The sequence below is a fragment of the Mustelus asterias genome, chromosome 10 (genome assembly GCF_964213995.1).
Source record: "Mustelus asterias chromosome 10, sMusAst1.hap1.1, whole genome shotgun sequence".
Lineage (NCBI taxonomy): Eukaryota > Metazoa > Chordata > Chondrichthyes > Carcharhiniformes > Triakidae > Mustelus > Mustelus asterias.
In genome coordinates, this window is record NC_135810.1 from 84,948,314 (window position 1) to 84,965,199 (window position 16,886).

The 16,886-nt window shown below is 41.2% G+C and overlaps 1 protein-coding gene across 3 annotated transcripts in view; it reads left to right on the forward strand.

Moving 5' to 3' along the window:
- Nucleotides 1–1,484: 1,484 nt before the first annotated feature.
- Nucleotides 1,485–16,886, forward strand: part of mphosph8 (M-phase phosphoprotein 8) — a 54,629-nt gene continuing 39,227 nt past the window's right edge. Inside the window, exons 1-3 of one of the 3 annotated variants that reach the window (XM_078222091.1) lie at nt 1,502–1,657; nt 6,884–7,151; nt 8,961–9,107. In XM_078222091.1, coding sequence (XP_078078217.1) covers nt 7,110–7,151; nt 8,961–9,107 — 189 coding nt within the window. In that variant the 5' untranslated portion in view covers nt 1,502–1,657; nt 6,884–7,109. Of the gene's footprint in view, nt 1,658–6,883; nt 7,152–8,960; nt 9,108–16,886 lie in introns of all 3 variants that reach the window. The other 2 variants (XM_078222089.1, XM_078222090.1) reach the window with 2 other exon arrangements.

Consider the following 16,886-nt stretch of genomic DNA (forward strand, 5'->3'; position numbering starts at 1 on the left):
CAGCAGGCAATAAAGGCGGCAAATAGCATGTTGGCCTTCATAGCGAGAGGATTTGATTATAGGAATAGGGATGTTTTACTGCAATTGTACAGGGCTTTGGTAAGGCCACACCTGGAATATTGTGGGCAGTTTTAGTGTTCTTATCTGAGGAAGAATGTTCTTGCTATAGAGGGAGTGCAGCAAAGGTTTGCCAAGTTGATTCCTGTGATGGCATATGAGAGATTAAGTTGGTTAAGATTATATTCAGGAGTATAGAAGAGAGATCTCATAGAAACTTATAAAATTCTAACAGGATTAGACAGGGTAGATTAAGAAAGAATGTTCCGGATGGTAGGTGAGTCCAGAACTAGGGGTCATAGTTTGAAGATAAGGGGTAAACGTTTTAGGACTGAGCTGAGGAGAAATTTCTTCACCCAGAGAGTGATGAATCTGTGAAATTCATTAACACAGAGTAGTTGAGCCCAAAACAGTGTGTTCTTTTCACTGAGTTAGATATAGCTCTTGAGGTTAAAGGAATTAATGGATATGGGGAGAAGGTGGGATCAGGGTATTGAATTTGATGATCGGGTATGATGATAATGAATGGCAGAGCAGGCTCGGAGGGCTGAATGGCCTATCACTGCTTGTGTATGTACATTGGAGAAAGGGTTAAAACATATCGAGGAAAATAGCCACCATGAACCCATAGTACCTCTTCAGCACAAACTCGCTTTGATTTCTACTGCTTCAATACTTGCAAAAGGCGCTAGAACTCCTCAGACCATCAACCAAATTCACTGGGCACATGATAACGCCAATCAATTTACATTCCTGGCTCTATCTCTGTTCTGGCAACGTCCATAGCTCTCCCTCTGTCCACCCCCCAAACATACATTTTATATTAAATCCAATGTTTTAAAAAAAAGGCAGCTAAATTTTCTCTCCGTGTTATCCCAAGAACGAATTTGATGAAGTAACTGAACTGAGGGATTTTACTGCGAGAGAAGGCGTCACTCGCGTAAATAAGTATTAATTGCGGCGGAGGGGGGTTTAAACTGGCTGCACTGAGCGTCAGGCAAAAGCGGTTGGAATTTGGTTTGTGATTAAAGCGGTGACGATGTTGTATTTGACTCGATTCCTCTGCCTCGGCGGTTGCTGGGCGTGGGGGAGGGGAGGCGGGGGCAGCGCGCGGGGGAGGCGGGTGGTGCGAGGAGGCGGCTGGAGGGGGGGAGGGGAGGGGAGGTAGTGGAGCGAGCTCGAGGAGGGTCTGGGGGAGGGGGCGGAGGCAGTGGGGGCGTGCTCCTGGGGGAGGGTAGGCGGTGGGGGCGGGGACCTGGGTGGGGGTGGAGGCGGTCGTTGAGGGATGGAGGCAGCCAGAACCGTTGACTGTTTTCATCTTCGATTGGTCACCTGCACCGTCAATCAGGACAGCTCGCCTCGGATTGGCTGGAGCCGACGTCACTATCATCAACACCATCCCCGCCCCCCCCCCTCTTTCCAGTTGCTGCTGGAGTTTTTTTTCAAACTGGGAGCGGAGCGCTTGTCTGCGCGGCTGAGAACGTTCACAATCATGGCGGCAGCGGCGGCAGAGGAGGCTGCGGACAAATCGGAGCAAGAAAGCGAAGCGGAGGAAGATGTGTACGAGGTGGAAAGGATAGTGGACATGAAGGTTTCCGAGGTGAGAGTGTTTGAGGGGCTGCGCGCGGGGCGGGGTGGGGGGTTGTGTTTTATTGAACATGGAGTCGGGCGGTGTGTGTGTTTTGTGAAGTGAGGCCTGCTCTCTCCACCTGCCCAGCGCCTGGCACCAGAATGCCCCGCTTTACTCTTCACCCCCCCCCCCCCCCCCCCGTAACCGTCCAGGACATCAGCCTCAGTTTTGCCGCTGGAGGTAATATTGTGGGTCGCCGCCAGCTACATTTCGTGTCATCCGTTTCTTCAATGTTAGATCATTTTTAGCCAAAAGTTCCTTAGAAGACAGTAAGACGCTAGTTGTCTCTGAATTAGTGCCATTACCAAAGTGTGAAGGTGAGTTGTAATGGAGTCACAAAGTAAATCAGTACTTTTAGAAATCCGCGGTGCTGTTTCGTGAAGTAAACGTTTCATCATGATCGAGTTCACATCGTAAATTTCAAGCAAAGTTTTAAGCGTAAAGCTGCATTGACTACTCAAACAAAATTGCCGTTCAGTTTAAAACATGTACCATATTGCAAAATTAGACAGGGTTAGAACCTAAAATCCTTTCCAATTATTTCTACATCCCTTTTGGAGGGCCCTCCCCTCCCCTCACTTGCCCCATCCTTCTATAATTTCTGTTCTTATAAATCCCTGCAGTGCAGAAGGAGTCCATTCGGTCCATCGAGTCAGCACTCGCTCTCTGACAGAGCATCTTACCCAGGCCCTCTTCTCTCCCCCACCCAGCAGCATTTTGAGGATCTCCTGCCCTGTACCCTACCCAGCCTTGGCCTCCTTCCTGCCATCCCACTCCCTTTCCCACCCACATGAGGGTTTCTCCTTCTCTCCTGTCCTACCCTGCACACCATGGAGGATCTCTCCTCCTGCCCCACTTTCTACCTCCCTAAAAAAACCTGACTTAATCTGAGTTTGTTTATTTGGTTTGCCCTAAAAAGAGGTCACTCAGAGTTTGCTTATCCACCTATAAGCAGGTTGATGTCAATCACTGACATTATTGCAACCACTCATGGTTGTCAGCATGTGTAAAAGAACCATCTGGGAAAACTTGTCCAGTTATTCCTTTTTTCCCTGCCACCATCTTTGCTGGCTCCTCTGGGAGGCATGTACTCTGCCACATGTTGGTATTCTTACATACTGCGTTGTCATAAGCAGTGCTGTTTTTGAATAATTCTATATTCCATCCTAAATCCCTTCACAAGTGGAACATAATGGATACTGTTGATTCAAAAGATGAGAAAACTGCAACACCGGACACAGTATTTACACTTAACATATTATTTAAATTCCTTTGATAGTGTTTTTAATCATTGGGTACCCTTTATACCCACTTACATTTGTGTATCTAGTTTTATTCAGTAGCTTTGTAAACTGAGAATGCAATGCACCTTTCATACACTTCTGTGCTGTTTTTGGTCTTGTGGAATAATTGTGCATCCTAATTGGGCATTATTTCAGCTGTGATGATGGAACTACACAGTTGATCATGTAGTTATTGTTTTACAATTAGGTATGTCTAAACTGAGCAGTCTAGTGTCTAAATATGCTGGTTAACTTTCTACAAAGGTATCTTCAGTGCCAGCCATTGTACTGTTACATGTCGTGCACCAAACATACTTTCTCCCTTAATATTTAATTGTTTAGTAAAGGCACCATCATCCAATATTGAACAGAAGCAGTACAAAATATTAGATGCTTCTGTATAAATTCCAATTTATTGCTCTCGGCTACTATGCGTGATGTGCCTTGGCTCATCACTTCGTGAATTTGTATTTTACCAATTATTCTGTCTCCATTTACATTTTGAAGTTTACTTAGGAGGTTTGTCAAAAGAGTGAAAAAAATATTTGGTTGTTTGGATACAATGTAATGATGTTAGTGTCCAGGTTCAGATGCAGTTTGTGCAATTTAATTTCACAACAACATGCTTGCAGTGGGGGCTTAGTTTGTTGGTCCATATTAGAACTTGGGACAGGCAAGGCCCCTTGTCAGGAACGTTAAATCTGAAAATTGATCTAATTTCTTCGCGATTCAGAGTTGCTTAATTTGAGTTGTCCAGGAATTAAAAATTAGATGTGCTCAGTTGCCACTTTGATTTTCATTACATAAATGAACTACAGAAAATAATTTTCAAATAATAGATGTGTGGTGTAGCTTAATTATGAAATATAACTAATAATCATGAGCCAAGGTTTAATTGGCAGAGTTTGTAAGCTATCCCAGTTAAATAGATTTACTAAGTAGGACCTTTTTAATATTTAACCCTGCCGTATTTTGTTTATCTGGTCTATTACTCCATCTGCTGGATGTTGCTCTCACCAGTAAAGCACTCAATGTTTTTAAGTGCAGCAATTTTATTTTGGGAGGAGAGTAGAGTCAAGAAGAAGTGAGTAAATCATGTCCATGAGGTATAAAAGTGCCCTTTTTATGTCTATCTACCAGCTTTCCATTAAACAATAATGCTTTTGTGGAAATGAAGATGCTATAAAGAAGAGAAAATTGCATTTTTTATTATGGAGAGGGGGAAAAAAGGCTTGATAGAGATATGAAGCAGATTTTGTACAGAAAAAGTAAATGAGGTGTAGGTACAAGGATCTGTACTGTGCCTGCATATTTTTGTTTAAGAATAATTTCCTTCCTGCCAGCTAATATTAGCTGTTTTAAATGTACCACACTTAGGTAATCAATTAGTCAAGATTAACCATTAACACTGCCGTTAAATTATATTGAGCATAAGTAAATGCAAACAGAAGACTGGAAAAACTTAGAAGTTCATTTGCAGATTGAACAGGGTGGGTACCTAAACATTGGAATGAAAATTAATCTTTGATTTAAACTATGAAACCTGTTGAAATCTGGTCTTTTTGGTGGTGGGGAATGGTGGGGTGTCACCAAAGAACAGATTGTACCAATGATGCATGTGACCGTTGGGTTATACAGTTTTAGCGAGAATCTGGTATTTTTGTTTCCTTCCCCTCAACTGTAGCTGGTAACAAGTTGGCTGACACTTGACTACAGCTGATGTTTGGTCCAAATTAAGAAATAAACTAATCAAATATTTTTTTCAAAAAGTCTTCCCATCAACTCACGAGAGTAGTAAAGGTTGGATAATGCAATTGAGAGGAAAAATAATTGAGTGAAACCAGATGCTCATTTTTTTCAGCAACAAAGCAAACCATTTTATAAAATAAACTGAAAATGCTGGAAAAACTCAGGTCTGACAGCATCTGAAGTTTGTAATATTGTTCAATTAAAGCTTTATTTTGGAGAATGATCATTTTTTAAAAAGTGGGGGGTGGTCGGCAATAACTACTTTTGTTTCTGTGTACCTGGTCAAGAAAAATCTAAGCGAGTGAGAGCTTTTGTTATTATCTCCTTTCAAGTATCTACCTTTCTTTATTCAATGTTTTTTTCGGTCTAGTTCAAAGCAGTTTTAAAAAGTTGAGCAGCAGATCATATTACTCGATACATGCAGGTATACACAACAAAAGATCTACGAGTGAATCTGCTGCATGATCTTTTGCTGCATATGAGTTAGTTTTACTGTGGCGTAACCCGCACTTCATTTAATATCTCAATTTGTTTTAGTAGGAAAGAAACAGGCAATAGACCTTATTGTTGTTAGTATAGCAGGTGTGCTGGATAAGTGGTTATACAAAATGTGTTGGATCTGGGGCGACACGGTAGCACAGTGGTTAGCACTGCTGCTTTACAGCTCCAGGAACCTGGGTTCGATTCCCGGGTGGGTCACTGTCTGTGTGGAGTTTGCACATTCTCCTCGTGTCTGCGTGGGTGTCCTCCGGGTGCTCCGGTTTCCTCCCACAATCCAAAGATGTGCGGGTTAGGTTGATTGGCCATGCTAAAATTGCCCCTTAGTGTCCTGAGATGCGTAGGTTAGAGGGATTAGCGGGTAAATGTGTAGGAATATGGGGTAGGGCCTGGGTGGGATTGTGGTCGGCGCAGACTCGATGGGCCAGATGGCCTCTTTCTGCTCTGTAGGGTTTCTATGATTTCGATGATTCTATTGTGAACCGTTGCACCAAAATGGTCTAAAAACATTGCTGGGTTATATGTGCCAACAATGGAATCATTTTGTGCACTACAACTTTGATGGGATTTCATTTTAAATCGAGTGTGTTTCATGTACAACTTGGAATCAAGATATCCTAATAAAGGCATTGCATTCAAAATGATGTAGCGTAGGTAGGAGTTGAACTTTGTGCCCGAACATGTCACTTATGGTTATCAACTGTAGTAGTGAATTTCAGACAACCAGTGTTAAATTGTGTTTTCTAGTCAGTTATAGCTCAGTGTTAGCACTCGCCTCTTGATCAGTAGTTTGCAGGTTTAAATTCTACTTCATAGAGTTAAGCACAAAATTTACATTGACACTCTAGTGCAGTACTGTTGGAGCACGAACGCTGTTCTCTCCCTCGGGTGGATTTAAAAGATCCATGCCAATATTTTGAAGATGAACAGGAGAGCTCTTCACAGTACCCTTTTCAATATTTATCCCTCAACCACGATCACAAAAACCAATATCTTTGGTCATTACCTCATAGCTGTCTGTGGGATCTCACTATATGCAAGGTGGCTACTATAGTTCTTGCATTGTAGCAATGACTACACTTCAGAAGTACTTAATTGGATGTTGAATACTCTTGAACATTTCAAGATCATGAAATGTAGTATATAAATGCAAAGCTCTTCTTCGTTTTCTCTTTCTCTCTATTTCTCTCCTTCAGTTTGGCAGTTCTAAAACTTACCAATAGTGATTTGTAGCTGAAGTGAACTGGACTACTGTGGATTGATTTAGACTTCTAACCTGGTAGTTAGTTGGTTCCGATAAAACAAAATTATGCTGAAAATATTAATTTTGGTTGTGTGAATGAGTTAACTGCCTTCAGACCATACCCACTAACCTGTTGCAAACATCAGGCTTCTTCTGGCTTTTCTAGTCAGTTCCAGTTACAGGGATATAAATAATTCAGACTGACGCTGGTTTCTGGGACTGTCATCTGTGCCGTTTCATTTTCCATAAAGGGTAGTTTGCACATCCATGAATTTGTTTTTGTAATTTCTTCCTTAATTTTAAACTTTGCACATTTTTTTCTTGCTGGCATATTCATTCCCTTCCTTGCATTTTGTTTGCCTTATTTTGTTATCCTTATTTTCTTATTCATTCTGTCTTTTACTTCCATTTCCTCATAACCAGCTCCCTCAGATCTCCAAGCTGAGGTGATTATATAACATGAGAGCATACAAGAAAAGTTCAGGTTAGGAATCAACTTATTGAAGATCAGTAAAGTGGTTGAAGTATACGGTAACAACTGTAAAAAAGGACAATTATTGACAATTCCAAATACCTTGCATTATAATGGATACAAGCTGAACTTTGAAACTGCCACCACTCACTAATTACGAACTACGGACAGCCTTCAATGCATCAAGTCAGTTTGCAGCTGAAAACATGGGACTCGCAGGTAAGTGTAAGCCGGCAACGGGTGAGAGAGACATGTTTTGTGTAGTGCAGGTTTCTTTACTCATCACCCATAGCGTCAGATATACTGCTTTATTTTTGGCATCGAAACACAACCTCAGGCTAAAGGGACAGTCCTTTAAAACAGAGATGAGATGAGGAATTTCTTCATCTGAGAGTGGTGAATCTGTGGAACTCTTTGCCGCAGAAGGTTGTGGAGGCCAGGTAATTGAGTGTCTTTAAGACAGAGATAGATAGGTTCTTGATTGATAAGGGGATCAGGGGTTATGGGGAAAAGGCAGGAGAATGGGATGAGAAAAATATCAGCCATGATTGAATGGCGGAGCAGACTCGATGGGCCGAGTGGCCTAATTCTGCTCCTATGTCTTATGGTCTTATGGAATGCTTGCATTGCACTATATATTTATTTGCTGTTATGAATGTTGGGTAAAGAACTTGCATTCCACAAAAGCTGGAAACTGTATTGGAATAACTAGTGTACTCATGAAATGGTTTCCAGAGCACTGCTATTTATTTATGTACACTTCCTGTAAAGCTGTGAGGGTCTGTGGCAGTGCAGCAGCCTGGAAGTTAATATGCAGGCCATATTCCATGATAAACTATGTGCATGCATGGCAGTGCTAAAACAGTTATTAAAGAGGCTGCACACTCAAACAGCTACACACAACTAAAGTTTAAAGGGAATCTTGTTTGCACAATAATGACATAAGATTTTCTGCTGCTGTGCACCTCCCTGCATTTGACATCACTTCCCCACCATAGTATGATTGTGTGGAGTGACATCATGAAGATGCTGAATTGCTGGAAATCAAGTGTTGGAACATTTAGCAATTATTTTGACATCGGTTGGATCATGGAGTCAAAGGAATACAGTTTCTGTATGAAGGAGAAAGGGAAAGGATGATTAGAAGTTGGGAGATTGGTGCTAAGTGAGTGGGTCCATCATTTTCTGCCACTGAAATCAGCAGCCATTAAAGTTGAACTAAGTGGGGAAGAGAGGGAAGTGAGGGCAATTAGACAGTGGGTTCCTATATCATATGGCTGTTGAGGTAGTGTGAAGGAGGAATATAAAAGGATGTGGTGGTAACCGAAGAAGATGCCAGGGCTAAGGACTCCCAATGCCACCGGACCTGTGGCTTTCTCGTTTTCCCTCCTTCCCTTGCTCATGGTTGGCTTCCTGCCTTTTGGAGCTTCTTGCAAACAGTGCAGCCTACAAGCTGGCAGTTCCCAGAATTGTGGGCGGGGGGGATCTAAAATTTCATCTAGAATTAGACACAATCCCATGTGGGAAAGGAAAAATGTTACAGGTGGTAAAAGTCAATCCTGGGATATTTGGTGTATCTGGTTTTGTGTATATGCCAGGACTATTTTGAAATTAATGACCTTGCAAATAATGGAGCCATGAAGGAAATCCCTTAGTTGTCCCTAATTTACAGGTTTCAATGTACTTGAATTGCGGCCGGACATGGGACTCTCTGGAAAAAATAACTTGCATTCCCATCCCACAAAGTGTGTCATGAGGTGAATATGTATCTAATATTTTCATTTATCCATCACTAGATGCTGTTACGTGAAGGCATTTTTATCGAATTAACAATGTAAATCTTGAAATATTTGAACTTGAAGGCTATTTTAATCCTGGAATTATGAGACAATTGATTTGCTTTAAGTTCAAGATTTGTTTTAAATTAACTTAATTTGGTACTACTGGATGTTTTCCCACTTTCAGTGTCTGGCATTATTGCCTAGTTTGGCGATTCATGTACAATATGATTTTGATTTGTATTAACAGGGTCAAGTCTTGTACAGAGTTCACTGGAAAGGCTATTCTTCTGAAGATGACACTTGGGAACCTGAGGCTCACCTGGAAGACTGCACGGAGGTGTTGCAAGTGTTCAAAAGAAAACTGACAGAAAAATCACCTGTGAAAGACAATCGGGTGAGACTTTGTTTCCAAAGAGTTTACTATGTTAATAGAGTGGGAGACTGTTCGGCCTCCCATTCTATATCATCTAATCCTATCTGCAGATCCTTCTATTCCTTTCTCCCTCAAATAATTATCTGATTTCCTATCAAACGTATCTATGCTATTTGCCTCACTACTAAATTTGTTTAATAGTTTAGCAGCTATTTGTGGGGCAGGCAGTTTAACCTTAGGACTACAGTAAATGTTTTAAAGCTGATTAATTTTGTTTCAAAGCTCCTATAAAATGCCTCCAGTTTTATAGAACAATGAATTACTCTGGATTTTTGAGGAATTTGTACTGCGTTAAATGTGTTTTCTTCCTTTCCCTTGTGCTCTGATTCAGTCCTCGGGGTTTGGAATGAAACAGACACTTGGCATTGCAATTCTAATGTGAGACTTTTTGGAACATCAAATTAATTTCCTTCCTTTAAACTACTTGGCAGAGGCTTAACATTTGCCTCCAGAGGAAATCTGAGTGATGCAAGAATGAAACCTGAGTTTGCGGTCCTAACTTGGCATTTTATGTCCCTGGATGGAATTACATTATTGTGTTTAACCATGATTTTGTAGTACAGAACTTGAGTATTGATTGAAAAAAGAGACAAACTGTCGAAGTTTTTCATCTTGCACTCCTAGGACAGTTCTAAAATAACAATTGTAAAGAGAATAACAAAAGCTTAAAGTTTATTTATTAGTGTCACAAGTCGGCTTACATTAGTTGAGAACCAGATGACAAATGTCAAATATTCAAGCTTTTAGCAAAGTCTGAGATTAGGAGTATTCCCATTCCTGAACACAGCTGTTAATGTACGAAACAAACACTCAGCTAAAAGTTAAAGCATACGGTGTATTTATTAGTGTCACAGGTAGGCTTACATTGCAGTGTTAATGAAGTAACTGAAAATCCCCTAGTCACTACACTCTGACGCCTAGGGTTTGGGTGCACAGAGGGAGAATTTAGCATGGCCAATGCACCTAACCAGCACGTCTTTCAGATTGTGGGAGGAAATTGGAGCACCCAGAGAAAACCCACACAAACATGAGTAGAACGTGTAAACTCCACACAGACAGCCACCCAAGCTGGAATCAAATCCAGATCCCTGGCACTGTGAGGCAGCAGTGCTAACCACTGTGCCACCCCCATAAGAGAGAGTGCTGATTGGTTGGCAAGTGGATGCTGATTTGTAGAGGCATTGCCATGGTGAATGTGTCAGGGAGCAGTTAACTGCGCACCTTTATACACATTTGAACTAGGCAGGTTGACTCTATCAATGCATTGTTGTGGGGAATGAACCAGGAAATGGCTGTCTCCCAAACTTACTTTCAGTTTAAAAAGGCATAATGCGTGGACATGTTCCTTCTGTCTACAAAGGACAGGTCCCTGTGTATGAATATGTACAGTTTCTAGCATGATTGAGCCATGTTGCTAGCCCCACTGATAATTTTTAATTAGTTGTCAGTTTAGTTCTTAGCACAATCAGGATTGCTAGTGTTATCAAATCCTGGAATCATATCCAATGTTGGACAATATTTTTTGAGTTTTGCAAACATGGCTGGTTGAGTATTTAACCTGTTATGAACAGCCGAAGGGATGTGCTGTATGAAATGATCTGCTAGTTGTTGGGACGTATAGCCTATGTATCTGGCATCACACTGGCACTGAAATTTATTTACCACATGCTCATTTGTGTGATAAGACCGTAGGATACAGGAGCAGAATTAGGCCACCCAGCCCATGGAGTCTGCTCTGCCATTCAATCATAAATGATTAGTTTCTCAACCACTTTCAGAATGGCCTTGGTGGAGAATATCACTCATGTTACTACTGTGTATTAGCAATGTGGAATAGCTAGCTTAACCTGTTGTTCAAATTTCTGAAACACCTTGCCCTTCCTGGATAATTAAGGTAAACTGGGCACTTTTCAGGACCTTAGGCCCATTCATGTGTTTGCGCAATATGCAGCAATCTGATCAGGGTAAGCATTATCATGCAAGATGGCTTTGATGTATTCTATTTTTGCATCGTGCTTGCACAATGAGTAAATGGCTTGGCTGCTGTTTCGGGTTGCTGATAAGGGCGGCACGGTAGCACAGTGGTTAGCACTGCTGCATCACAGCTCCAGGGACCTGGGTTCGATTCCCAGCTTGGGTCACTGTCTGTGTGGAGTTTGCACATTCTCCTCGTGTCTCTGTGGGTTTCCTCCGGTTTCCTCCCACAGTCCAAAGATGTGCGGGTTAGGTTGATTGGCCATGCTAAAATTGCCCCTTAGTGTCCTGGGATGCATAGATTAGAGGGATTAGTGGGTAAAATATGGAGGGATATAGGAGTATGGCCTGAGTGGGATTGTGGTTGGTGCAGACTCGATGGGCTGAATGTTCTCTTTCTGTACTGTAGGGTTTCTATGATCTATGATTTGGCCCTAACAAAGGGTAAGGCCAATCTTGTAGCGCATAGAAATGTAGGAATTCCAATGGGTTAGACAGTAGTAGAGAACCTATTGACAGATTTCCCATTGACCAACGAAATGAATTCATTTGATTGCTCCATTCCGATCAAGCAGCAAGTCCTTTCAGCTGTTCACAACAACCAAAGTACAGCAAGTCGGTGCTTGCAAAGCTCAGAACAAATTGTCCAACATTAGATCTGATTCAGAAATTGGACGACAATTGCTAAACAATCCTGATTGTGCTAACAATTTCATTGGCAACCAATTTAAGATTATCAGCCAGGCTTGCAGCGTAGCTCATTTACTCATGCTTGAGGATGCATAGAATCACGCACATGGCCCTGTTCTTTGCAGATACCAGGAGCATGTTAACACATTCCAAAGCTTTGGGACAGCTATTCCCAGGTTTGGGGCGGCACGGTAGCACAGTGGTTAGCACTGCTGCTTCACAGCTCCAGGGTCCCGGGTTCGATTCCCGGCTCGGGTCACTGTCTGTGTGGAGTTTGCACATTCTCCTCGTGTCTGCGTGGGTTTCCTCCGGGTGCTCCGGTTTCCTCCCACAGTCCAAAGATGTGCGGGTTAGGTTGATTGGCCAGGTTAAAAATTGCCCCTTAGAGTCCTGGGATGTGTAGGTTAGAGGGATTAGCGGGTAAAATATGTGGGGGTAGGGCCTGGGTGGGATTGTGGTCGGTGCAGACTTGATGGGCCGAATGGCCTCCTTCTGCACTGTAGGGTTTCTATGATTTCTATGAATTCCCCATGGCAATGCCTTGACCAATCAGAATCCACCATAAGAAAAAGGAACTGGAGTAGGCTTTTTGGCCCCAAAGCCTGCTCCACTATTCAATAGGATGATGGCAGTTCCAACATTTCTCACGTCCGTTTTCCTGCCCTTTCCCCATAGCCCCTAATTAATTTATTGATCGAAAATCTGTCTGTCTCAACCTTAAATATACACGAGACTCTGCCCCCACAGCTCTCTGACAAGCATCTCCAAACACTCATAAGAGAGAAAAAATTCCTCCTCATCTCAGTCTTAAATTGGCACCCCTTTATTCAGAGACTATGTCCTCTGGTCCTAATCTCTCCCATGAGGGGAAACATCCTTTCAGCATTTATCTTCTCAAGCCTCTTAAGAATCCTATATGTTTTAATGAGATCACCTCTAATTCTTCTAAATTCCAATGAGTAGAGTCCCAATCTGTAAACTTTCCTCTCCTAGTGAACCTTTTCCAAACTGCCTCCAATGAAATAATATATTTCCTTTAAATAAGGGAACCAAAGTTGCTCTCAGTACTCTGGATGTGGTTTCATCAGTACCTTGTACAGTTGCAGCAAGACTTCCCTACTCGTATACCCCAACCCCCTTGAAATAAGGGCCAACATTCCATCAGCCTTCCTAATTACCTGCTGCACCTGTATGTTAGTTTTGTGTTTCATGCACAAGTACCAAAAGGGCCCTTTGTGTTGCAGCTTCCTGCAGTTTCTCTCCATTTTAACGGAAGCTTGGCAATTAACTGTTCCCTGGTGTATTTTCTGGGAGAATGCATTGACCAATTAGAGTCTACCTGCCGACCACTTTTCACTCTGTTCTCGTGATATTGTTCCCAATACAATTGGCATTCTTGTGAACTGTCTTGATTACGCGATGGAAGCTTCAACAGTATGTCTCACTTTTTCCATCTCCCCAACTTTGCTGCAAGTGTTTAAATTGATCACATAGCGAAATACCCCTGAATTGGGTCTTGCAGTAGCAGATTTAAAAGTAAGAATGTAAAACATGTTCCGGTGGCAAAATGTAAACTGGATTTTTGAATGAAGCTGGATTACTTTTGCCCAATATGCATTTGTGTTCCATTGGCAAAATATAAGCTGGATTTTGGGCTGCCCTGTTTCTTGTTTTGAGAGAAACAAAAATCATTCTTGTTGTTAAACTAAATTTTGTGCTATGCTTTACACCTGTGGAAAAATTTGTCATGATATAATAGCCATAGAGCGCATTTTGGTTTAAGTTGGGTTTTTAGATATCCAGCCCTCTTGGGTATCTAAGTTGTTCCTCCTACATTTTCTGCTCCTCAAAGTTTTAAGACCGAGTGACTTGCTCTTGCATCTCTATCTATGGCTCTATGCATCATCCTCCTGAACTTGCAATTTGATATATTTGTGAAGTCTGAATAGAATTATTTTGTAAGAGGAGTAAATCATTCATCCCCTTTTATCCTGTTTTGGTCAGTGATGGGCAACCTAGGCTACTGAGTGGGCCACATGAGTGGCCCTCCTTCATCTCAGTGGGCTGCAAGATTGAAATCTGGCATGTTCATCAATGATGATCCTCAAATAAGATTGAATACATTTATTATACACCAAATATTAAGTTATAGAAAATGCTTAATCATTTATATATTAATTTAATCTCAAGCGGTTAAAAACAAAATAAATTTTTACACTTTGGATGCCGAGGGAGTGCACAGCACTTGCAGTCAATCTTGTAAACAATTAGCAAGCACCTCAACTTCACTTGCCCTTGCTTTATGTGTATATCATATCAGCAGGAAAAAAGCTATGTGGATGAAAACCAGTGGAAAGTGGCAACTCTACGTATGGGCAGCAATCAACAAAATGTCTTGTGGGCCACACTCAGAATCCTGAAGGGCTACAGGTTGCCCACCAGTGTATTAGATTATGACTGATCTGTACCAATTTATTTCCCTACCTTAATTTATCATATCCTTAATACCCTTGTCTAACAAAAAGCTCTGGACCTTGGTCTTGGAAATTTCAGTTGATGTAGTATCCATAGCCTTATGAGGGAGGGGCAGATTTCTACTATCTTTTGTGGAAAATATGCTTCTTGATTTCACTTCTAAATGACATAGCTCTATTGTTGTTATGCCCCATTTTCTGGATTCCACCACTAGAGGAAGTAGTTTCTCTACTTGAATTTAAGAATCCCTTAATTTAAAAAACTTCAACTTTACAAACTTGAGGGAATAAAAACGTATATGCAACTTGACGACATTATTTAAACCTTTTAAGCCCTTATATTCTGTTGAATCTGTGCTGTATGGCCTACAAACATCTCATTATGAATGAATGAGTCTAACCAAGGTTCCATACAACTGATGCATCACTTTTTTTTTATTGTATTGCAATTCCACCTTCCTTAAGATAAAGGACAACAAGTCATTAAAAAACTGTATCTCTTTCAGGTTATAGCAATTTTTGTTTCCATGGGTACCTAATTGCCATTGGTCCTTCGTATTAATCTCTCAACATTAACAGAATATTCTAAAACACTTTCTGGGATCCAAAGTGGATGACCTCACACTTGCCCAGTTAGAAGTCTTGTCATAGCTTTGCCCACTTAATGCATCCATTTCTGTTTATAGCTTCTTGTTCTTATATGCAACTTACTATGCCTCCTATTTTGTTGTAATCTGCAAATTTGGATTTACAGCTATCTATCCCTTCATCCAAGTCACTAATATATGGTGTAGAAAGCAAAAATTCCAGTACATATTCCTAGAAAGTAAGATTCCAGTAGAGATCCCTGAAAAGTAAGCCTGCCGGTCAGATTAGTTATCAGTGACCTAACATGGCAAATCCGTGCTAACTCTTTTTGATCAACTCATCCTAGTCCAAGTGCCCAATCACTCTGTCCCTCATAATGGATTCAAATAACAACATCCCCACAACTGATGTGAATAAGACCGATCTGTAATTACCTGTTGTTTGTTCTTTTTAAATACTGAAATGGTGCTTGCTGAATGTAGAGACAAAATTATGATTAATACATCTGATTTCCTACCCTATTTTTGTTTTTAATGCCTGTCAGATCCTAGAGGTTGTCTACCTTAAGTTGCATTATTTTCTCTCTCCATTTTTAAACCACATGTCCTATTTATAGGTACAAATATGGATACCATGTACTCAGCTAACAAGTCAGCTGTTTCCTTATTGTCCATTATAGCCTAAACTGTATCTGTCTTTAATGGTCCTACGTTCCCCTTTGCTACTCTATAATATTGTTCTAATGACTTTTTGCTGTTAATTTTGATACCTATTTCATTTTTTAAAAAAAACTTCTTTGCACCTCTTCCACCATTTGTAGGTTTTGAATTCTGTCAATGCACTGGATTTCTTCCTTTTCCTTTTTGTAATCCTTTTTGTTAGCTTGATATTATGTGTTGCTTTTTGACAAAAGTTGCTCAATAAGTGTAGTTGTTTCATTTCTGAAGTTATTGGACTGCTTCGTTACTGGCTCTTTGTCATCCATCAGAGAGGACGAATGGTCTGCCTAAGCCATATTTATCTTGAGTTCCCATGGTAGACATTAAAACCCTGATCTTTATCCATAAATCTCTCTGTTGTCTCACTCATAGAAACATAGAAAATTTATAGTGCACAAAAAAGCAGTTCATCCCATTGTATCTGTCAGATACAAAAAAAATCAATCAACCTTAAACACATTTTCCAGTTTTAGTTGTATCCCTGTGGGCTATGGCTCTTCAAGTGCATAAGTAAGCATTCTTGCAGTGTACGTTTCTGTCTTTCCAACCTTTCAGGCAGCGAGTTCCAGACTCTTGCCAACCTTTCTGGGTGGAAACATTTCTCCTCAACTCTCTTCTAAACCTTCTGTCACTTAGTTTACATTGACTGCACGTTATTGGCTTATGTAAGGGGAGTAGGTCCTTCCTATCCACTCTTTATAGCTCCCCTCAGTTTTGTTCACCCCAATTAAATCTCCCTCTCCCTTATGCCAAAGAAAATGACCTAATTTTTCCTTCTGTCTAGCATTTCCTATTCCTAGCAACATCCTTATCTCCTCTGTACCCTCTCTAGAACCATAGAACCATAGAAAATTACAGCTCAGAAACAGGCCTTTTGGCCCTTCTTGTCTGTGCCGAACCATTTTATGCCTAGTTCCACTGACCTGCACTTGGACCATATCCCTCCACACCCCTCTCATCCATGAACCTGTCCAAGTTTTTCTTAAATGTTAAAAGCATTTACCACTTTATCCGGCAGCTCATTCCACAGTCCCACCACTCTCTGCGTGAAGAAGACCCCCCTAATATTCCCTTTAAACTTTTCTTCTTTCACCCTTAACCCATGCCCTCTGGTTTTTTCTCCCCTAGCCTCAGTGGAAAAAGCCTGCTTGCATTCTCTCTATCTATACCCATCAAAATCTTATACACCTCGATCAAATCTCTCCTCAATCTTCTACGCTCCAGGGAATAAAGTCCCAACCTATTCAATCTCTCTCTGTAACTCAGCTTCTCAAGTCCCGGCAACATCCTTGTGA